Source organism: Acartia tonsa, chromosome 6 (assembly GCF_053477335.1).
Source record: "Acartia tonsa isolate MP-2025a chromosome 6, ASM5347733v1, whole genome shotgun sequence".
In the NCBI taxonomy this organism is placed as follows: domain Eukaryota; kingdom Metazoa; phylum Arthropoda; class Copepoda; order Calanoida; family Acartiidae; genus Acartia; species Acartia tonsa.
The window spans coordinates 28,931,212-28,955,208 of record NC_137265.1 but is presented as its reverse complement, the minus strand read 5'-3'; the positions used below and the strand labels follow the sequence as shown (position 1 = coordinate 28,955,208).

The 23,997-nt window shown below is 32.8% G+C and overlaps 1 protein-coding gene across 1 annotated transcript; it reads right to left on the bottom strand.

The window, feature by feature from the left end:
• Positions 1-3,918: 3,918 nt before the first annotated feature.
• LOC145322318 (uncharacterized) lies at positions 3,919-10,880 on the bottom strand. Its single transcript, XM_080164274.1, has 4 exons — positions 10,007-10,880; positions 7,476-7,686; positions 5,522-5,940; positions 3,919-4,921 (listed from the first exon to the last, which is right to left on the bottom strand). Exons 1-4 carry the CDS (start codon positions 10,743-10,745, stop codon positions 4,551-4,553), a joined length of 1,740 nt encoding a protein of 579 aa, XP_080020400.1. The 5' UTR covers positions 10,746-10,880; the 3' UTR covers positions 3,919-4,550.
• Positions 10,881-23,997: the final 13,117 nt, after the last annotated feature.

Here is a 23,997-nt window from a genome sequence, read left to right as displayed (position 1 = left end):
CCATTACGGAGAGATCAACAATGGAATTATGTAAGGGACAAGTGACAATCTTGCAAAATAACATTATATATTCCTCCCCCCCCCCCCCCAAATAACACCTTATATAGTTAAACCTACATGACATGGTCAAACATATTCAAATTTCTATATACACAATAAAGCTTTGATTATCTGAGAGTATGTCCTGCCATTTATAGTCTTTTTCTTGTTGACTAAAATAGTCTAAAACTAGCGAGACATGGTGAAATGATAATTAAAACCCATTAACGGCGCCATTTTTTTAAAGATGTTTGCCATTTCCAAGGTTTTGATGGGCACTTAGGGTGGGTAGGAAATGTTTGTTTGTCTGAATTACTTTTATTTAGGCAATCAATTTTACTAGATATCATTTTTTGTAAATTCAACTGGTTTTTGTCCAGATGAACTTCAATTGGACGGGGAAGGGGGGGGGAATTAATATTACAATCGCCAATTGGTCAAGAAATTCTCCATAATTATCACACAATTTCACTTTTTGATGTGTTCGCTCTTTTTCCCAAATATTAACTAGTATAAATCGATTATAACGGATCCGTTAACTTTCTCCTATAACTTTGAATAGGTTATTGAAGATCATAACTAGCACAGTGACGGTTTTTTCTAGTTTTATAAGGCAAGCTACTCTATAATCTGAGCCCCTAGAGGCCTCTAGTGGTACTTGAGGTAAAATATGGGAGTGGGGGGGGGGGGGGGGGTAGTCGACCTCTGCCTATTTTCAAATTAAGTTTTAAAAAGAAAAGGAAAACGTGTTGTATTGTTATTTTTCTTTCTTGTTTTCTTCAGTGAATTAGTATAAAATGTTCTATACATTTATTTCTCATACTTTTGGAAAAATGTAAACTTTCAATTTTCAGTGTAGTATTTGAGTGTGTAAATATCAACTGGTGTCACCTAGTTACTTTGTTAAAAATCCGCATACGAACATTTTTAACAACTTTATTTTATAATCTTTTTCAAATAATAATTGTCATGTTGACTTTATTGTTAAAAGAACTTGGAATAATAATATATAATCCTATAATAAACAGTAGTAAGGATTAGTTGTCTCAAGGTTAAGATCAAACCTAGTAATGGTGTCTAACTTTTTATTTTTGTGACGTAACAAAAATCCATCTCTTTTTAGGGGTTTCCTTTCCCACCTCCCCTCTCATCCTTCGATTTTTGTTACGTCACAAAGATAAAAAGTTAGACACAATTACTAGGTTCGTTAAGATCTCAGATATTACTGGTCTTAATGGATTTTACAATTTAGAGAATCTTTATAAATGTCTTGTTTTAGTGGTTTTAGGCTATTTTCCTGACCTCCCCAATCCTTCCCTAGAGGCTAGGAAAAAAGCCCATATTATCTATATTACAAAGTAGAACGATGTCTGTCTGTCCGTTTGAAGCTGAAGATCTCAGTAACCACTGAACCGATTGGGCTCTACTCTTCAGGGAATATACCTATTGGTCCTGTGGAAGGTTGGGACAACCCCAATCCCCCCCCCCCCCAAAAAAAAATGGAAAATACACCCCTTCCAAAAAAAATAAAAATTCTATTAAAACTAAAATCTAAAAAGGGGAAAAAAACTTTTTAAATTTAAAATACGAAAAATTAGGTTGATCAAACCTCTTGGGGGAAAAGCCCTTAGAGTCTAGGGGCGAAGACGCTAGTGTATTATATATTAAAGATATTATGTAATATAGAAAAAATCAATTTTACGTCGTCTCCAATATAAACATTTCCATTGAAAAACCATCGAATTATGACATTCTTTATTCTATGGTTCATTTGTTCTTTTGTGAATGTAGCCATTCTTGTTAATTCAGTATTACTAATATTGTTTTAAAGCATTATTTTGTGTCGATAGTTTAATCACACAAACACATAGAATATTTAGTCTTTTTAAATACTGGCAGTCGGACATAAATTGGTTTTAGAAAAGATGTGCTACTAAAAACATTAGTTAACTGCGCTTTAGAAATGGCAATTGACTCATAAGCCTAACTACCAAGCTCCTCTTTAGGTTTGTTGTGTTCATTAAGTTCTCATATGAACTGCAATTTTTGCTCTAGTAATTACTAGCGCCTACGCCCCCTAAAGGCCTCTAGGGGTACCTTAAGGAAGGAGGGGGAGGGTCCAACCTCCATTTTACATTTTATTTTAAAAAGAAATTCTTTTAAATTAGGGGAGATTTTTTTAAAGGAGAGGGAGGAGGTAGGTCCTAAAATAGTTAAAATTTCCATGGACCTCTTTAGTTATTTTTATCTTACTGGCTTGGGCATATTTATAGTTGTTCTTTTCTGCTCCTGTTCACTCTGTTTTTATATTTTATGTACATACAAATATAAATCCGTTTCTCATATGTCGTCTTTTTTATATTTATAAGAAACAGATGGAAAGAAAGGTTTCGTGAATATTATCATAGACATAGTTATGACAAGGTATATTATTACTTGGGAATCTCACATCAGAATGATTCTTAAATTTTCTAATAAAGTAAACCACGCAGTTCTTGACTCTTGATGGCTATGCGGCTTATCAAATGGCTTAATAGCGTTTGTTAATCCAAGTTATTGAGAGAAAAAGAAAGGCTATAAGGGTGAATTTGAACATAAATCAACTCTTAAATGAAAGTACCTCCTGAAATTATAAATCTTGCAATCTTTAAATAAGGGTTTAGCCAATGGCAATGGGTCATCATCAATAGTTGTAGTTTAAACCAGGAAAGATAACTCTTGGTTATTTTTAAAAGGAACTCGTTTGGAGTAGGAATAAGGTATAGCCAACAAGCGAAATGAATATAAAATATTATTTGGGGGGCATATGTAAAGGTTGTTAATTTTAACATGTGTTGCTGAAAAAAAACCTATAGGTTTCGTGATTTTTTTTCCGAATTATTTCGTTGCTAAACGCAGACCCGATGTGGTTCTCCTTTACAGTGTAGCTTCTCATAGGTCCAGAGAATGGATTACATGTATTTTGTGGGAGGGTACACCACCCTCCCCAGAGACATTGCCCCTAGAAAAAAATTATCCCACCGACTTTTCAAACTGAAATTAAAAGTGGGATGGGGTTTAAATTCCTCTCCTCACCCTCAATTTACTTCAGAGGCCTTTAGGGGTGCAGCAGCTCGCTATTTAGGGATTAGATAATAAACATATTTTTTTGACATTTGCCCCTTTTATAAAAAATGGAAAAATTATTAAGTATACAAAACTTTCACCTGAAAAATTAACCCATCTATATATTGTAAAGTCCGATGAAATCACATTTCCAAGAGCATTTCTATCGGATTAAAGATCGAATAAACTTTATTTTGGATGCTTGTTGTTAAAGAAATACTTCACCAAAAATAATCAGTTGTATATTCTTATAAGCAGTCGAGAAAATCCATTAGTGTTGTGGATTAACTGACGGACAGACAACATTATAGAGTAGTTTCGCTATATAAATCAATTTTAAAAGAAGAAATTTATTTTTTATACAATAAAAAATAACAAATTTAAGAATTGTTATTTCACGCATCGTATTATAAACAGCTTATGTTTGTACATTTTATATTCGTAGAAAGCTGGATATAATACGATGCTAGACATAGTTTTTTCGTATGGATGAGTTCCTATCCACCGGATTCGAATGAATACGAGAATAGTTATTTCTCGTATCGTATTATAAACGGCTTTCCGCGGATATAGAATGTACAATTATAAGATTAAAACTAGTTTTTTTAGCCCCGAGGTGCCGGAGGCACCGGCTAAAAAAACTGGTTTTAATCTTATGATTGTACATTTCTATATTCGTAGAAAACTGGATATAATACGATGCTAGACATAGTTTTTTCGTATGGATGAGAACCGGTTCCTATCCACCGTATTCGAATGAATACGAGAAAATATCTTAATAAAGTTCATAGCTTTTCTCTCACTCTATTGAGATCAAAATTATTTCACCGGGTAAAATATTGTTAAATTTTCTTTTTCCAAAGTTTAAGTCACAATTACATATTTTTTAAATAACCTATTAAATAAAAATTCTAGGATTGATAATGATTTAAATTTTTAATTATAACTTTTTAAAATTAAGGTGAAAGAAATCATACAATTTGTTTGGACTAATATTTTACGTGTTTTAAGTTAACAAATCACAAAAAATGTTTTTCATATGGCAAACAGAATTATTAAATTCCTCTAATCAACAAAATGAGATTTAAAAACGATACATACAAAAAAATATGAATTTTTTTTATTTTTAACCTTAAAGTGATAAGGAATTAAAAAATTGCACATTAAAAGCGTAAATTTATATTAAGATTGAGATAAATAATTTTTTGTAAAACAAAACTTTGAGATTTTTACAAGAACTAAAATGGTGATATTTTATCTACAGAAAGAAACAATTTTGCCTTTACAAGCTGGTCTTTTATAATAAATATAATTTCAACAGAGACAAAAGTTGGAGGCAAAACAGTTCTCTCTACATAAAATATTCCGTTAATTTATTTGAAATGGAAGACCTTTTTTCACCAAATTTACTTCATAATATCATCAATTGAGAAGCCAGTGCTTGGCTTTGGAGGAATATATTGATGTGGTTGCTGTAGAAGATGATTTCTTTGCATTGCCTCATTCTTGTCCAGGTACATGTACTCACTAAGCTTAAACGGGCTGCTAGCAGCAGCCGTAGTAGCAGCTGACTGCTTTTCTTTTGACTTAAAACTGCTACTTTCGGATTTCATCATACTTTCTAGCAGCTTTTGTCTATGGATATTTTTTTCTTGTGAAAAGCTGTTCATCAACTGCTTTTGGTGCTGTTTGTCAGCTGCTGTTTTAAAGTTGTGCTGTTTTGAGGCAGCGGTTAGCAGCCGTAGCTGGATTGGCAGCTTAGAGTCATCGCCAAGACCTGAAAATTTAAACATAAAGATTATATATCTTTTATAAATTTTATTATCAGTCTATATGTACTATATCTAGGGACATAGGCGTCCAAGGGGGGGGGTAATGGGCCATTTGGCACCCCCAAACGATTTTTGTGAACAATACCCCCCCAAAAAAAAAATTACCCCTACCTTGGGGGTGCCGTAGGCACCCCCAACGATTTTGGGGGGGGTATTTACCCCCCCCAAACACGAATTACCCCCCCCCCCTAAAATTTTTTACCCCCCCCAAAAAAAAAAGCTTGGACGCCCCTGTCTAGGGACACTTCATGTGGTGGGATATTGCCCACCCAACCACCCCCCTCTTTCAATTTTAGTTTTAAAAAGACAAAATAAAAATAAAAACAGACAGACCCCCCCATCCCCGCCCCCCCACACAAACACAGAGACAGACATTGTGTTACTTTTATATTAGGATTGTATAAAGGAGGGATATTTTTAACAAATGATCAACTTTTTTGCATTTAATTGATTTGCATTTAGCTGAGACCATTAGACAACATTTGTTTAGTCTTGCATGTAAAAATTATTAAAGAACTTTAGTAAGAAATGGCAGAAAATGCTACCTGTTACATCCACGTCAGAATCTGAATCAGAATCTCTATTTTCCGATCCATTAGACTCATACGAAGCTTTTCTGGCCGCTGCGGAAGAACTTCCCCCACTTCCGCCTAGCACCGCCCCACCGCCCAGCGGAATACTTCCTGGATTTTCACAGATGGCGTGGGTCAGCTTGTGCCGCCGCAGGTCACAGTTGCGCCGGAACACCTTATGGCACTGATTGCACTCGTAGGGCTTGTGGTCCGTATGGGTCAGCAGGTGGGTCTTCAGGTTGCTCCGCTGGTTGAAGCTGCGCTGGCACACAGGACACTTGTGCGGGCTCTCCTCCATGTGCAGGATCTTGTGGACGGCCAGGGTCCGCGACTGGCAGAAGCCCTTGCCACAGTCGGTACATTTGAACGGTTTCTCTTTAGAATGAATATACCTGAAGTAAAAGTCTGGAGTTATAATGGTATTTTATTGGCGGGGAGGGTAGGGCAGGGTTGAATATAGGGCAAAGATCAAAGTGGCATTCTATAAAAAGATATTATTTTGAAATGAGAAACATCTATTATTTTTTTTTTAAAATAACATAATGACAATTACTAGAATTATTGCTTTTTTATCCTTTTCATGTTTTTTTTTCTTTCTCCTTTCTTTTTTAAATAAAAACTTTACTTATTAATCTTCAATGATATTTTAAAATTTAAAATATGGTATTAAAATTATATACAACAATGATCTATCTTAATATTTTTCCTTTTTTATTCTCTTTGCTTTTATACTTGATTTATTTAGTTCCTTTATCTATTTTTTTTTCATCTTTCTTATTATTTACTGATTTCTCTTACATAATATAAATGTTTATTTGTGTTTTTTTTCTCTTTTTTTACCATCCTTACAACTCAATTTAACTAAATTAAAGTTTCAATTTTCCCTTTCACATTTAATATGTTTCATATTCTTTTTATTTCTTTTCGTATTTCCTAAAAAGGGGCTTCAGGAATCAAATACACTATCCCCATTTTGGTCAAGATAGTACTCCTGTAGCTCCTGGTGCATATCCTGAAAATTTTCCTTCTTTTCCACCAATTTATACTACGTTAATAATTAAACTCTTAGTTAATATTATTTTATTTTTTTTTGTATGAGATTAAACATCATAATGTAAACTCTAAATTGTCGATAGATAGCAGCAATTTAGAGTATTGTATGTGCTATCTCCTAAGCTGGGGGGTACCTGGCAGCACCAAATAAACATTATTATTATTATAATATTATAATTCTATATGTCCGTCTTTTCTGATAATTTAGGCATGTAAGAATTGTTTTATCGATTTCAATCTTGGTAGGTTGTTTCCTCTAACCGTTACTAGAAGGTCTATGTAGAACATTTAGGCAAAAATTTTATATAACTATATGTATCCTATTCATCTAATTTTGGAATAATTATTACTAGGGCAACAAGTTGCCAAGTTATAAAAATGAGAATATGTCCATAAATAATATCCTGTATTTAAACAATTTTGCCAAAAAAATGTCCCCCTTTCTTACTAACAGTAAAACTATGTTTCTTTATGTTGCGTTGCTATCTAATCACTAAATACAAACCAAGTAAGTCCTTCTTAAATCTTAAATAACAACCTAAACAGCAAAAATTAAAAGCAATGTCATTTTTTTTCTTTTTGTGATTGATTAATAGTGAATAAAGTATACATTTTTAAAATAAATTTGATGTAGTAAATCTTTCATTTATTTTTATGTTTACAGGCGGATGGACGTAACCTAGTTTTGGATGAAGCTTTGTCACTTAGAAAAAAATTCCAAGAAAATCCCTCCCAAAAATATTACATCATAAAAACGAGGTATTATCCATCTCTTTATTATGGGTTTTCTTTCCTTCTCCTCCTCTCCTCAACCCTTATTTTTATGACGTCATTGAGGGACTTTCTTTGTCTTCCACTTAGAAGCATGTTTTACCTGTGATCTCTCAAGTGATCCTGCCGTCTGAAAGCCTTTCCACAAATATCACAAGAATAAGGTCTCTCATCAGTGTGTGTCCTCTCATGTATGAGAAGGTTGTATGACTTGGTGAATTGTCTATCACAGAACTTGCAGACAAACTGTTTCCTAGGCCTGCTACTGGAGGTGCTTGAGCTGCGAGATCCCACAGGGCTTTTTAAACCACATCCTAAATAGAATTAAAATCAGTAAAGAAAGGTGTTGAGTTGCATTTGAATTTATTTAAATTAGAGTCCCCACACCCCTCCTTAACCGAACTTTAGATTAAAAAAATTTCCCAAACATTCGGACAATGGGGCGTTCAAATAGGACCTAGTGGTAGTTAGAATCAGTTGAGAACGAAATCCTAGCCGTTCCTTCTTACCGGATATGGCCATTTTAAGATTTCAAGTCAAATTACACTAAATAACCTGATACAAACTTCACTCTTCTTTCTAAATTTTAGTGTAATTGTAGTGGTATAGACCCAAAACAGAGTAGATTTGCTCCTTTGGCCAAAATGAGTGCCTGGAGTTCCTGACAGAGAGTGCCTTAATGTGTTAACACATTTAGGGATTCGAACCCATTCCCAAAACTATCCAAAGTGTGGAATAGCTGTATATTACAGCATGAGGTCAGTATTTTCATCACTGATTGATAGATGGCCATGGTGGACTTTGGCAAACACACCCTGGTCCGTGCCCTGGGCAATGAGATGCTCCCCTGCCAATACCAGATCAGCACTGCTGCCATGGAAGGAGAGCTGCAGGTGGTGGTCCGTATATCTTCACTCAAGATGCAAGTTAGCCCTACCCTGATCTTGACCATGCAGGAGATCATAGTTGAGTGCACTTTAACCCTTGCCCTGAACCTGGGAGGGTTCTTTCTGAGGGAGTTGGGGACACAGTTACTGTTTGACGGACCTGAGCTGATAGTATGGATCAGTTGAGAGAGTAGCCATAGTTCGCCCTCACTCCCATTACAGCCAAGCCTGGGGAAGCCGTGGTCAAAGAGCAACTGTTCAGAGCTGTCCGATGACCAGGATATGGGTAGCTTGTAGTTGCTGGCCATTCTCATCAGGGTAGGGGCCAAGGCCCCCCAGAAGAAGAAACTGGACATGGGCTATTCTAAATTGTACATTGTGTTCCTGGTGCCTCCAGGAGGCACAAACTGGATAGGGGTGGGGTTTCACATCAAACTGCCCCTCAGAACAGAGATGGTGGTCAAGACCAGGCTAAACTTCCAGCCAATGGGCCTGAATGTGGGGAACCCCAGGTACAAGTCCAACACGGAGCTGACCCGGCTGATCATTAACAATACCCAGTGTATCCAGAGAGGCATGCATTGCCTGAGCCCAATATGTTGTTGTTGTAGCCATGATTCCCTGAAGTTAAGATTCAGATGCACACAGAGATTGGATGTGAGAATCCTTTGACCAATCTTAGATTGGTAAGCTTTGCGCACAGCTAATTGTAATCTGTGTTACATTACAAGCTGACCCATGATTCTCATGGAATCTACTTCATTATCGCATCATCCTGGCCTAAAGTTTTGGCAGGTTTTCCATGGTAAGCCATACTAATTAATGGCACTCTCATACAAGGAGCAGGGGTGAGGGAAAGCATGGTCAAAGCTGCTTAATTGGTAGAATCCTAACTTCCTACAAATATCCCGCCTTACAACCCTAGGGCATCTCAGGGAAGATTGCATTGTCATAATCTGACAAATTGCCACAACATTTGTCAACCATATGCAAAGTCTATGTTGGGACTTGAACATGGTTTCTCCAAACCACAGTGTAGTGTGCTGACCACTAAACTATGGGAACCCTTCCTGAGCCCAATATACAAAATTCCTGTCATCTAGCTGTAATATACAGCTATTCCACACATTAGATAGTTTTGGGAATGGGTTCGAATCCCCACTTGTGTTAACATTATAAGGCACTTCCTGTTAGGAACTCCAGGCAGTATGTTTGGCAAGAGGAGCAAAGCTACTCTGTTTTAGGGCTGTCCCACTACAATTACACTAAAATTTAGAAAGAAAAGTGAAGTTTGTGTCCGGTTATTTAGTGTAATTTGACTTGAAATCTTAAAATGGCCATATCTGGCAAGAAGGAACGGCTAGGATTTCGTTCTCAACTGATTCTAACTACCACTAGGTCGTATTTGAACGCCCAATTGTCCAAATGTGTGGGAAATTTTTTTAATCTAAAGTTCGGTTAAGGAGGGGTGTGTCCCCTATTTAAAAATTTGAAAAATATATTTCATTTTAAAAATTCAAATTTGATTATCTATACTTCAAATATTTATTTCTTAAAATGAAATAGTGTTTCCATTACAATACGCTGTAATTGTTATCAACAAAGAAATTTAGAAAAGTTTAGAGAGAAATTATATTTTTAAATGGTGGAATGTTGTAAGGCAATTTATTCTTTAATCATGAAATATTTTTTTGGTATTACACAAAACAAAGGCAAATTAAAAGTTAATTCTAAGAAAAAATCTCACCTCCATTCATCATAGGATTAAAATTTGATGAGTATAAATCATTGAGACTTTCAGTAGAACCAATAATATGAGGTGGATTGTGGAGATCATGCGTAGAAGCTGTTGAGCAGTTTAAATCAGCTAATGGTGACCCAAAACTTGATTGAAAATCAGCTGAACTATTTGCACTGGAACTAAGATCAAAACTAGAACCTCTTCCATTGTCCCCAGCTGAGCCAATACTACCAATTGAAAGTCTATTTTCACTTATTTTATTATATCTGTCAGCTGTTATTGGCGAAGATCTTAAAGAATCAGTCTCATAAAATTGACTCTTGGGATACTCCAGAGAAACATCTCTTGAAGCTGCCATTGCAGCTGACAAAGAGTCAAATGAATGTTCTCTTGATTGTACAACAGACATAGACATCTCCATTGAATGATCTCTAGATCCTATATCCTTTATGTTGACACGGCTACTATTAGATAAAGATTGAGAGCCATAGGATTGACCCTTGTGAAACTCCATTGAAACATCTCTGGAAGCTGCCACAGTAGCTGATAATGAATCATAGGACTGTTCTCTACTTGTTGAAGTTGTAATTAGTGGTTGAAAGACTGGCCTAAATGCAGATGAATTTGTAATAATATTATGCTTGTCTAATCTGCTACGAGGATTATAACCAACATTGATAAGCCCGGCTGGTAAACCATAGTTGGATGTATTTCCAACTACATCTATTATATCTTCCTGAGACATTATACTATTTAATATTATTTGGCACTTTTTATAACATTTTATTTTAAAATGTATGTTGTTTAAACACAAAGCACACTAAATGATTATATATGTATGTCTAGACTATCTACTAGCTACTGTAATACTGAGCTACGCTACTGGTAGCTACAACCCATATACATAGGTGGACTGTTTATAAGATGGTAATACTAGGGGCAGTTTTGGTAACTTGAGGTAGCTTGAAAAGAGAGTAATTTAGGGGTATAAAGACTGGATGCTGTGGGCTTAGGCCAATATCTTACAGAGATAAATATTTACTTTAAATAATTCATATTTTTATAAATAGTTTAAAAAGAAACACCATTAAATTATTTGAAAAATTATAAAAAGTTTTAATATTTTTAATGTTGAGATTTATCCCTGAATAACAAGTAGCAAAGTCTGGTAAAGCGACTACTACTTCTCTTATATGTATGACCAACTCACACACACACGCACACACACACAACCAATCTTTGGGTGTAAAATTCGCTGCTTAGACCATTTTTATCCTATCTTCATCTTCAAAAATAAGATTTTATTTGGATTTTAATTGTGAACGCACAAAAAAAAACTTTTATTAAAATTATATATTTCATTTTGTTTTGAATTTCCGAAATTTAATTGGAATTTAGACTTTAAAAAAAAGAAGGGGTGGAATTTTTTAGGGTATACCATATCTCTATTCCTCCAAAAATCATTTCTCTTTTTCTTCTACTTTCCCCAGCGGGTAGATGGGGGGGGGGGGGATCATGTAGATGGGGTGGGTATGAATATAATTCATGGTAGCACAAGGCAGTTCTTATAAGTAGGGTGGAAATCTTTCTGTTAGTCTATGATTCTCTTATTATATCGACATAAAGGCATATTCAAAACTTGCAATAATGAAAGTCTTGTACATGTGCTATAAGATATTTTAGTTGGACACAATGTTGATGTTAATATCAGGTAAATAAACATTCAACATAATGTTGGGCATGAGGGATCTTTCATTAATTGCTACATAGTCGACATAAACCTTTGAAATTGTATGTCAGGATAAGACCTTCTGGTTTAACAGGGCTTGGCTTCTTATTTTTGTGTGTGTGTGTGTGCCTTTGTGTGCTTGAATGTGTGTGTGTGTGTATGTATATTTATAGTAAGCAGCTTCTAAAGATGTAGAAATCTAAGTTGACTTTAATCCGAGTTTTATCTGACAAGCTATAAGGGATACAAAATAAACATACCTTTTAAACCTAATTGTCTTTTAAATATCTTGCTTTTTTAAGCTTTAGATTTTAAAAGAGTCTTTTTAGAGTTTTACGGGCCAGTAAAAAAGCTAGATTTAAAATAACTAAAACATAAGCTGTAAGTAAAAATTACTTTAATACTTTGATTTTTAGAGGCATCGTTGGTCATATTTTGTTGCTATACCCTAGCATAACAAATAAATAAACAAATAAATAAAACAAAAACCTCACCCTTTTATTTTCAACTTATTCAAAAATAAGGAAGTTGGGGAGGTTTCAGTGTAATTTAAGATTATATATACAAGAATATGTTTAGGCTAAAAAAGTATACCTAAACAAACCATTAATAACCAACAGGAAAATAATTCCCAATTTCAAACATATGTAAGTATTACCTAAAGAATTTTTACAAAACAAGAACGACAAAATAAAAACTAAATTAATAATGTTCTGCCAATTACAATTGGAAAATACTGCTTCTTAAAGTAAAATATTTATATTTTTGTTGTACAAACTCTTTTTTAATTATTGTAAAAATTTGATATCTTCTGATAATATTAAGCCTTAAATTATCCTATCCTCAAATAAAGACCTTATTTTATTACACGTTTTTTTGGTTGTGTATAAAAAAGGATATGTGTGTTTAAAGTACACATTCAACAGAAAGACTAATTTAAAAAGTACATTTATGACAGCTTTATATTTAGCATAAGTCTACAATTAAAAAATAAACTCTAGTTATCTTTACTGACGTATTGACCAAAATATAGAAAAACATAGGTTCGAAAACTAACCCTAAAGGTTTTTTAAGCTTCTGTTGCATGAATAATTATATTTATGTAGGCCAGCCAAGGGATACAGGGATAGGACAATGTATGATGAATTAATCTCCCCGCCATTCCTGTGTATTGCATTCTACATTTTGAAGCTGGTAATTTTGGGAGGAAGAATGTGCTGTAGATTAATTTAACCACCATTATCATTTTCCTCCCTGAGACCAACCTAATATTTATACACAAAACCAAATATTTTGGCAATTTCTCATTCACTAAATTTGACCCTCTCAAGAGAACCTTGAATGTTTTAAACTGAAAACCTTTATCGACCTATAATGGTATTAGTAATGCTACTATGACAATATTCTTATGTTTATATAATAAGTTGTTTAATAAGGACTAACTTGTTTTAAATAAAATAATTCCTTTTATAAAATGAATAATAAAATTTTATTTCGTGGTAAATATTTTTTCTACTAAGCCGCACCAATCCATATTTTATATATTCATATTACCAAGAGGTAATGGAGATGCCCCCACAAATTTTAAATAATTCTAAAAAAAAAGTTAAGTACCTGATGAGAAGCCCCCACTCCACCACTAATTTCAAATAATAAAAACAAAAATAAAAAGGTTTTTTTTTCATTTTTTGGGGGGTTGGGGGTGTCCCCCCCCCCCCAGAAAATAGCCTAAAACCACCACAGGACCAGTAGGTATATTCTCTTAAGAGTAGAATCCGATCGGTCCAGTGGTTACCGAGATCTTAAGGGACGGACAGACAGACAGACGGACAGACAGACATCATTCTACTTTGTATTATAGAAGATATATATATTACAATGTAAATTAAAATGACCCAAATAAAAAGTGTAGGAAATTATCATTTTCTGACTTCCCCCCCTATTTGTAACTTTCAGAAGCACATTCCACAAAATCATAGAAACTTGGGGTAAACAGATTTGTATATAGGATAAAAAAAATTAAGGTTCATACTGATATAACAAGAAAAAGATGGCAACATCCATAAAAGCAAAGCTCTAAAATCAAATGGTAGGACAAAAGAACACTTTGAAAGTGTCAGAACTATGTATTTCGTTACGGATAAGCGTATAAGCAGATCCAAATTAAAGAATAGTTATTTCTCGCATCGTATTATAAACGGCTTTCCGCGGATATAGAATGTACAATTATAAGATTAAAACCAGTTTTTTAGCCCCTAGGTGCCGTAGGCACGGGCTAAAAAAACTGGTTTGAATCTTATGATTGTACATTTTTATATTCGTAGAAAGCTGGATATAATACGATACTAGACATAGTTTTTTCGTATGGATGAGAACCGGTTCCTATCCACCGGATTCGAATGAATACGAGAAAAGATTTGTTTTGTTTTTTCAAAGGAATTTCCTTATTGCAATCAAGCCCCTTTAAAACTGGACTATTTATTAATCATTACATTATAGCATCAATTAATTATTCAATAGTATTGGACAAGAAAATTTGACAATCTTGATATGGTATATTTATTTATGGTTTAAGATTGGTTGATTATTTGAACTGAAAGGACCGACCTTGGTCTGGAGACTATAAAGATGTCATTTTTTAATTCTAATTTAGGCTTTGGTCATAGCAACTATATTATCTAAATCTATTTCAAATTTATGCAAATAAACTTTTCTGTTAATTCCTGTATTATCAGGGACATTTTAAACATTCCTAAGCATTTTTAAATATGAGGGGAGGTATTTTTTCAATTGGGGTAGAAGGAAAGTTTTTAGGGGAGAGAGGGGTATTATTTATATGCTACTTATAGAATAACAAGAAATTCAGGGGTCTTAAGGGATAAGGTAATGGACGATAAATTGATATACATACTCAATTAGCTCTTTTGTAGATTAAAATTATTAGTTTAATTATTAAAAATTTAATAAAAGTGCCCAAAACTTTTAGGAATAGAATAACGCTGTCATATAACTTCGGGAACCAGAGTCATTTATATTCTAAGGTCCTCTCCCTCCCTGCAAGATGTTAGATAAGAAACCATTTTAAAACGGTTATTTTAAAGACTTTTGGGTTAAAAAAGTAAATATATCAACATTGCATACTTTGCATATGGAAATGTATTTCTACATTGATAGCTTTAAAGCATAACAAATCAAATTGGATATTACAGTTAGGGAGTTGAATCCATTTTTATAGAAGCAGAAATATAATCTATGATTATGGTTTGGACCCTCTAAAACTGTAATCTACCTTTCCACTTTCCCCTCTCTTGGTGAAGATATCTTCAACGCCGATACGATTTTTGAAATGTAAGATTCTACTTTCCCCTCTCTTGGTGAAGATATCTTCAACGCCGATACGATTTTTGAAATGTAAGATTCCACTTTCCCCTCTCTTGGTGAAGATATCTTCAACGCCGATACGATTTTTTAAATTTAAGATTCCACTTTTGCCTCTGTTGGTGAAGATATCTTTAACCAGAGAGACAAAAGTGGAATCTTATATTTCAAAAATCGTATCGGCGTTGAAGATATCTTCACCAAGAGAGGGGAAAGTGGAAAGGTAGATTACAGTTTTAGAGGGTCCAAACCATAATCATAGATTATATTTCTGCTTCTATAAAAATGGATTCAACTCCCTAACTGTATTAGAACCCCGATCAAATAATATTAGGTCATGAAATTTCGTACATTTAACTTTTACAGTTTGTCTGTAACGTATACATGTTTAAATGTGTGTATCACAATTTTTTTTCTTTCGTCCTTAATTTAACTATATTAAATTTCCCATTTAAACTATTCTTTTTACAGAAGCTGTGTTTAGTCCCCTAGGAAAATGGGGATAGATTTCACAGCTTTTGGCATACCCATTCTATTGACGTCAAAGTTGAAGGAAATAGAAAGGGAAGGGGGAAAGAAACCCCCTAGAAAAGAGATGGGGTAAAGGGTATTTTATGACGTCAATAGAATAGGTAGGCCAAAAGCAGTGACATCTATCCCCATTTTGCTAGTTCACTTTAGACAGCTACTGTGCCAGGGCCTCCCCCCAAATAGTCATAAACCTTTAAGAACCTTTGAGGAACTTTGAGAAGCTAGACAGTAAAGGAGAACCATATCGATTCTTTGATACACACAGACAGACAGACAGACAAAGATCCAGTTAATTGCATATAAGGAAAAATGCTACTAGCTAGTTTCTGCTGAATTTAATCTTTATAAATTTTATTTTGTATGATATCATCCATGCCTTTGGAAAAATAAAAAACTAGGGCACCTTGTTGAAAATATGTTAAAATGTTCTCTATTATTACCGTAGGCACGGGCTAAAAAAACTGGTTTTAATCTTATGATTGTACATTTTTATATTCGTAGAAAGCTGGATATAATACGATGCTAGACATAGTTTTTTCGTATGGATGAGAACCGGTTCCTATCCACCGGATTTGAATGAATACAAGAAAAGATTTGTTTTGTTTTTTCAAAGGAATTTCCTTATTGCAATCAAGCCCCTTTAAAACTGGACTATTTATTAATCATTACATTATAGCATCAATTAATTATTCAATAGTATTGGACAAGAAAATTTGACAATCTTGTTATGGTATTTTTATTTATGGTTTAAGATTGGTTGATTATTTGAACTGAAAGGACCGACCTTGGTCTGGAGACTATAAAGATGTCATTTTTTAATTCTAATTTAGGCTTTGGTCATAGCAACTATATTATCTAAATCTATTTCAAATTTATGCAAATAAACTTTTCTGTTAATTCCTGTATTATCAGGGACATTTTAAACATTCCTAAGCATTTTTAAATATGAGGGGAGGTATTTTTTCAATTGGGGTAGAAGGAAAGTTTTTAGGGGAGAGAGGGGTATTATTTATATGCTACTTATAGAATAACAAGAAATTCAGGGGTCTTAAGGGATAAGGTAATGGACGATAAATTGATATACATACTCAATAAGCTCTTCTGTAGATTAAAATTATTAGTTTAATTATTCAAAATTTAATAAAAGTGCCCAAAACTTTTAGGAATAGAATAACGCTGTCATAAAACTTCAGTAACCAGAGTCATTTATATTCTAAGGTCCTCTCCCTCCCTGCAAGATGTTAGATAAGAAACCATTTTAAAACGGTTATTTAAAAAACTTTTGAGTTAAAAAAAGTAAATATATCAACATTGCATACTTTGCGTATGGAAATATGTATTTCTACATTGATAGCTTTAAAGCATAACAAATCAAATTGGATATTAGAACCCCGATCAAATAATATTAGGTCATGAAATTTCGTACATTTAACTTTAACGGTTGGTCTGTAACGAATACATGTTTCAATGTGTGTTTCACAATTTTTTTTCTTTCGTCCTTAATTTAACTATATTAAATTTCCCATTTAAACTATTCTTTTTACAAAGGCTGTGTTTAGTGCCCTAGGAAAATGGGGATAGGTGTCATACCTATTGAAGTCATAGTAGATGGAAAGCGAAAGGGAAGTGGAAAAGAAACCCACTAGGAAAGAGATGTGCTAAAGGGGCAATAGAATAGGTAGGCCAAAAGCAGTGACATCTATCCCCATTTTGCTTGTTCACTATAGACAACTACTGTGCCTCCCCCCAAATAGTCATAAACCTTTGAGAACCTTTGAGGAACTTTGAACAGCTAGACTGTTAAGGAGAACCATATCGATTCTTTGATAAACACAGACAGACAGACAAGGATCCTGTTAATTGCATATAAGGAAAAATGGTACTAGCTAGTTTTGGCTGAATTTAATCTTTATAATATTTTATTTTGTATGTTGTCATCCATGCCTTTTGAAAAATAAAAAAAACAAGGATGACACCATCCATAAAAGCGAAGCTCTGAAACGTTAGGACAAACAAACATTAACTCTTGTATAGTGTCAGAACTGAATAATCAGAATATAAATGTATAAAAGTGGAACAAAACAAAATTGTAAGTAAATCTGATGAAAAACTGCTTAAATAGAGGATATTGTTTAAGGACATACTTACATTTTTAGGACTTGATTATAGAGATGATTCGCTTACAACAATATACTTTGTTGTCCTAGGAATCAGTGTTCCAAAAATCAGACCAATCGTATAATTTTATCACATAAAAAATTTGATGTTAAAAAAGTTGAAAATCAACATGTTTAAAATGGACGTACGAACTTTCTAGTAACGATTATAGAGTTGCTTTGCTTTCTAACTCGTACCTAACTCCTATAGGAATCATCATGCAAAGTTTGAAATCGATAGGACAATTCTAACATGCCTAAATTAACGAATAAAAGCTATCTATCTCGGACGGACGTACGGACGGACCGACCGAACCTAATTATAGAAAAGCTTCGCTTTTAAAAACTAGGGCACCTTGTTGAAAATATGTTAAAATGTTCTCCATTATTACCATTGTTGTGTAGGTGAACCATAAGCAGCTAGATACATGAATAGATTATTGTGTTGGGATTAAATACGTTAAAGCTTTATATTTATAGGTGTAAAAAGTAATGATATTACATTAATTATGTGTTTATGACTCATAATATCTATATGAAATAAAGAAATACTTTAGGGTGCTTCCACTCACAACTTAATAAATCTATAATCAAGTCCTAAAAGTGTAGGTATGTCCTTAAACAGTATCCTGTATTTAAGCAGTTTTGCAACAAATTTAATTACAATTCATATTCTGCTAGTTCAGTTCTGACACTCTACAAGCGTTAATGTTCGTTTTTCCTACCATTTTAGAGATTCGCTTTTATGGATGTTGTCATCCTTTTTTTTAATAATTAGGTAAAAATCTCAATTAAAACATGATTACACTAAAGTTATATTACTAGAGATAAAACTTTTTTGTAGTATTTTTTAAGTATACTTAAGCAATGAATTTACCAATACATAGCAATTTATTTTAGCATTTAACTTCATAATCCATTCTCTAATCAAAGCACCTTTGAGAGTGTATCAAAAGAATGCCGATCAATAAAGTGAAATATTTTGGAACGTCAATACTAAATGATTTTTCAAAAAGCAGAATTCCTAAGTCACCCATTTTCTACTTTATCGCTCTATTTATCTCTCCTCTCTTCTCTCTCTCTCTTGCTCTCTCCTTGCTTTATCATATTTCATCTCCCTTTTCTCTTTCTCCCTGTCAAAAAAGTTGACTTCTGAAAATGAAAAATGGGGTACTACAGAAGTTAAGAATTTATGCTGAGAGAAAGGGATAGGTCAAGCCATACTAAAAATTATTTCAATTATTCCACGAATAAGAAAATAGAAATCATAATATCGATGTTAAAAAAACTGGAATTGATCAACAAGAAAGTTAGGTATACCTATCTTAGTGCATAGGTATACCTTAATATTAGAATGTTTGCTAAACTTAAAGACCTATTTGGAAGATATATACGCCTGTTTGAAAATGACAAAATACATTAAACTTTAATTTATTGTATCATTAAAATTTCTAGGCATTGACTGTACCTAAATGGCTGATTTCTGCCTCCTAGGTTAATAAAAGTACCTATAAGAAGGGGGGATATTAAATCATGTATGTTAGTTAGTTAGGGGGGCAGTTAAATGGGGAGTGGATAAGGGAAAAATAACTAAAAAGTGTTAAAAAGGACTGTACAATTAATTATACGACGTATTTTTTTTTCAAATTGATCAATAATAAATGTTACTGTTAATTTTGTCAGATGGAAAAGTTTATTGCAAAACAAATATCTTCAGTTCTAACATTCATATCTTTTATGATGTAATTTTGTTTTTCTAATCAAAGATATTTAGGGATAAGACAATAGATGAAAAATTTATTTACCTATCTAATGATGCTAATTATTTAATTATATAGACAAAAAATATTGGTTGAAAAGTTTGAACACTTTGAGTTTAAAACCTACCAATAACAGTTCAAATAAAGTACCCAAAGTTTTTAACCCAACGAATAAGAAAATGTTGATGTAAAGCTTTGGTTAAAATTGGTTGCTTCCTGAATTCCAATTTTTAAAAAATAAGTAATTTAAATCATACAGTCCTTTTTTGATTAAAATATGAAGGAGAGAGTATAGGTAGCTGAAACTATGTATACACCATAGATAAATGGATAGATAAAATGGTAAAAAATGGTAAAACATCTCGGATACGCATATTCCTAATTTTAGGGAAGCCTAATCAGTGCCACACCAAACATCTAGTGTTAGTCATGCAATTTAAATTTTATAAATATTATGAAAAATTGTAAAGTACATCTGGTACTAAGCAGTAGCTTGGTGTACTATTGTATGTACTGCTTCGTAAGACGGGGCGTAATCTGTCACTGAATAAATGTTTTTTTTTACTTCTAATAAACCTAAAAATTAGTCTTAGAGTAATTTTTTGAAGGCATTTTTCAAAGTACACCCGATAAAATTTCGCTATTAGGTTACTTGTAGCCGATAGAAACTTAAAAACCAGTATAAAGAAACTAGCGGATACGCCTCTAGAAGCATCAAGGAACACTTAAAAGAATAAGGCGTGTGAGAAGTCGACTGTCGATCCTTCTTTTTTTAGTTTTAAAAAAAGGAGTGGAAAAACTTTGAGGGGGGGGGGTAATATTTTTTCTAGAGGCAATTTCTCTTACGAAGGTGGACATATAAAATAGTTAAAAACCTTCCTTGGATCTATAAGAAGCAACACTGTAAAGCAGACCAATATCTGTTTAGCTGATAGCGAGATCCTTAAAAGCTTACTTCTTTATATGATAGGATTGATATCCTATTATCTCTGCAAAGGCTAGTAGTTATGAAGCAAGGATGATGAATTTTTAACGTTTTAATTGTGAGGCGAGGGGTTAGTTTTTTGTCGGCATATTTTAACAATGGCCCCTCATTAATTGAACTTAGAAAATATCAAAGATTGTATATCAAAGTTAGAGTCTATGTATGTCTTTTAAAATCTATATTATGACTTTACAGCAGCGTTATGTTGGTCCTGTTCTGGTTTTATGCTATTTTAGGCAATGATGAAGTTAGAGGGTCAAAAGTCAAAAGATTAATTATCTTATTTTGTTATTATTTCTAAGCTAGTTAAAAATTTGATAAATCCACATAAATTTCTTTCCCCCAATATTTACCAGTTACCGAAGACAGAATTATTGAAAAAAATGATAGTTTATATGAAGATTGTTTTAGGCTATAATTTCAAATATAACATGGACGAGAGTTTTCAAAGAAAGGGAAGCTCCTAAGTTACTTAAAATCTATAAAACGTATTGAGTTTTTGAGATCTAAGAAAGAATTTATTATTACTTGGATCTTTCACCAGATTGTCATGTATTCTAATACAGTGATACTTGTAGTTGGCTAAAATAACGATCCCCTCCATCCATCCCCTTTACCCCATCCTCTCCACTCCATAAAATCATAAAACGTATTGAGTTTTTGAGATCTAAGAAAGAATTTATTATTACTTGGATCTTTCACCAGATTGTCATGTATTCTAATACAGTGATACTTGTAGTTGGCTAAAATAACGATCCCCTCCATCCATCCCCTTTACCCCATCCTCTCCACTCCTACAGGATGAACGAACTGACCAATAAATGATTTCCATGTTAACAACATAAATTGACGACAATTTTTCCCTGTCATAATAATAACGTATATATCTAAATCTATCCATTGATCTAAGGAATCTTAAATCAACATAGATTGTGGCATAATTTAATAAGATTTAACAATTCTTTATTGTCTAAAATTAATTCTTCACTGCCTTTAGTCCCTTTAGCAAGAAAAGCTCCGCTTTTAAATACTTTTCAACATTACTTTGTAAATAAAAAGTTAATATTTGATACTAATATAAAGGGACCACCTTAGAGGATAAATTAAATGAATTATCAAATCTAATAAGATTTGTTTTTTTTAGCTCAAATATCTTCTATTAATAGATAGAAGAATTCATTATCTGACTCCTTTTAAAATCATTTGTTAATTTTTCCAACAGCAACAAACCGGTTCTATCCAATAGTAAAATCCATGTACAACTATAATAAGTCTGTTGAAGTATATCTGTATAAGCATATATTTGAAGTAAAGGTATGTTTTTTATATCAGGGAGGAAGGGAACATTGGACTGTAAATTACACTGGTTCCCAAAGTTTTATAATCTTGCTCTCTCAATCGTTGGCTCAAATACTTTTCATACTCATTACATCTTGATTGGTTATTTGAAATTTGTGTCCAAACTTAACCAACAATTTTAATATACCTAAGAGGGTAATTTTTTAATCGTCTTAGGGAATGTACATAAATTTATCGTCTATTGTCTTATCTCTTGGTTTCTATACATGTGTCATGTTTTTAGTGTCTTTTTCGCCCTTGTTTTTCGATAATATCATGATTTTATCTTTTTTTTTTACTTTAGCTTAAATAACTAAGCATCACTGCTTTCCAATTAAAATTTTAATTGAATATCTCAAGACTAGCGGAAAGATTCAAAGAGTTATTTTATTATAAAAAGTAAAAGAAAAATGTCTATGTATGATTTATTATGTGATTTTAATGATAATATAAAATTAATCTGAATATTGATTAGATTAATTGATACAACTAAAACTACCATTATTATTAGAATGAAAGGAAAACTAATAAAGATGGTAAATGTATAGAAAAATTCCACTTTTTATTCTACTTTGAAAGTATATAAAGAGGACCCTATGCCTATTTTGAAGAGGGGGTGGGCTAGGTTAAGTTTGCCTACTACCTTAACAGTTGGTTTTAAATTAAACAATGAATAAGTCTCTTGCTAAAAAATAATGGATTAGTTGTTCAAGCAAAGTCTGTGTATAACAGACCGTCTAATTGGACAGACAAACATGCTAAAGTTCTAAATAAGCTATGCCAATAAAAATGTCCGCCGCTATTAAAAATGAGCTTAACGCCTAGATTGTAGATATCGTTAAGATAAGACATTGATAATATTTGATTTATTAATTCTTCTTTTGGTAATCTATTAAAAGTTAGTTCAAATATGTTTTTTATTTCTCGATTTTAAAGTTTTAAGCAGAAGCGTGCTCAGGTTTTTGGAAATGGGAGACAATGTGGGGTAGGGTGTCACTGAAAGTATTAAAAATAAGGTACTTCTTTACCCATTAAAATTTTTGAAACTGATTTTCTAAAATATAAAGTAGAAAGATTTTTGTTGCAAGCAAATTATATCAAAATTTCCAGTCTGATTTTGTTGTAATATATATCTTGTGGTGGTTTTAGGCTATTGTTCCACATTCTAGGGACGAAACCTTTATAAATATGTTATAGTACTAGCTATAATATATTGGCTAATTTAGTGCGAATACAAGCATAATATTATCATAATACTGCTAGGCCAACATTTTTATAATATCCTGTACAATTAAAATGGCCCTACCTCCTCACGCATTCTCATTTATAGGGCATTGTTTGGTAATAAATGTTTCAAAAACTACACAATAAAATCAAGTTTTAAAAGCTTTTGGTCCATCTCAACCCAAGACTACTTTATTAAACTAACATCTTTGTACAGGCCATAAATATATATATATAATCAATATTCTCACTTTTTACGTATTATATTTGTATATACAGAATTTTTTCTCATTAAAAGTATAAAGTGAATCATATTTTATAATAGCTTTTAGCTTTGATATGAAATTGTAATGTAAAGAAATTGTAATTGTAAAGAAAATTAAAAGCTAAGATAACCTACCAGCATTATAATAAACAGCTCCCTTATCTTGATAAATAAAGAAACCTAAGAAAGGGGGTTGGGTATGTCATTAAGGTCAAATAAATCTAAAAGTATGCTGTCAAATTTTGTTACGGTTGGTGAGCTCCGGGCAAACAAAAAAGAAACTTGCGCATTTTTTAGGCAACTCAAATCTGGGAGTTGTTTCATTACAGTGAATGATAAAGGATATCATGAAAATAGCTAACTTTATGAATTTTTCAGATCAACACTAGTATAATAGACCAAATCCTATAAAATTTCTTAGATTAAGCCTAGGAGCTAGGGTTTCTTGTAGCTTAAGTTTTCCTTTAAATCTGTGTAATAATGTGAGGCTAAGGAAACCGTACGACTCTTAGGCTATCCTGAGAAATGTTAAAGGATTTGGCCTAATATCAACTTTTAATGTAATAAAGTCGACATAAATAATTCATTGACGATTGTTTGAATGAAAAAACGGGTATATTTTTTGCCTTTT

Excerpts from the sequence above, each read along its gene's own strand:
- LOC145322318 (XM_080164274.1), bottom strand. The coding sequence starts at position 10,745 with ATGTCTCAGGAAGATATAATAGATGTAGTTGGAAATACATCCAACTAT. Across the intron at positions 7,687-10,006 it reads TAATCCTATGATGAATGGAG|GATGTGGTTTAAAAAGCCCT; the intron begins GTGAGATTTTTT and ends AATTCTATTTAG. Across the intron at positions 4,922-5,521 it reads TTCTGACGTGGATGTAACAG|GTCTTGGCGATGACTCTAAG; the intron begins GTAGCATTTTCT and ends TTAAATTTTCAG.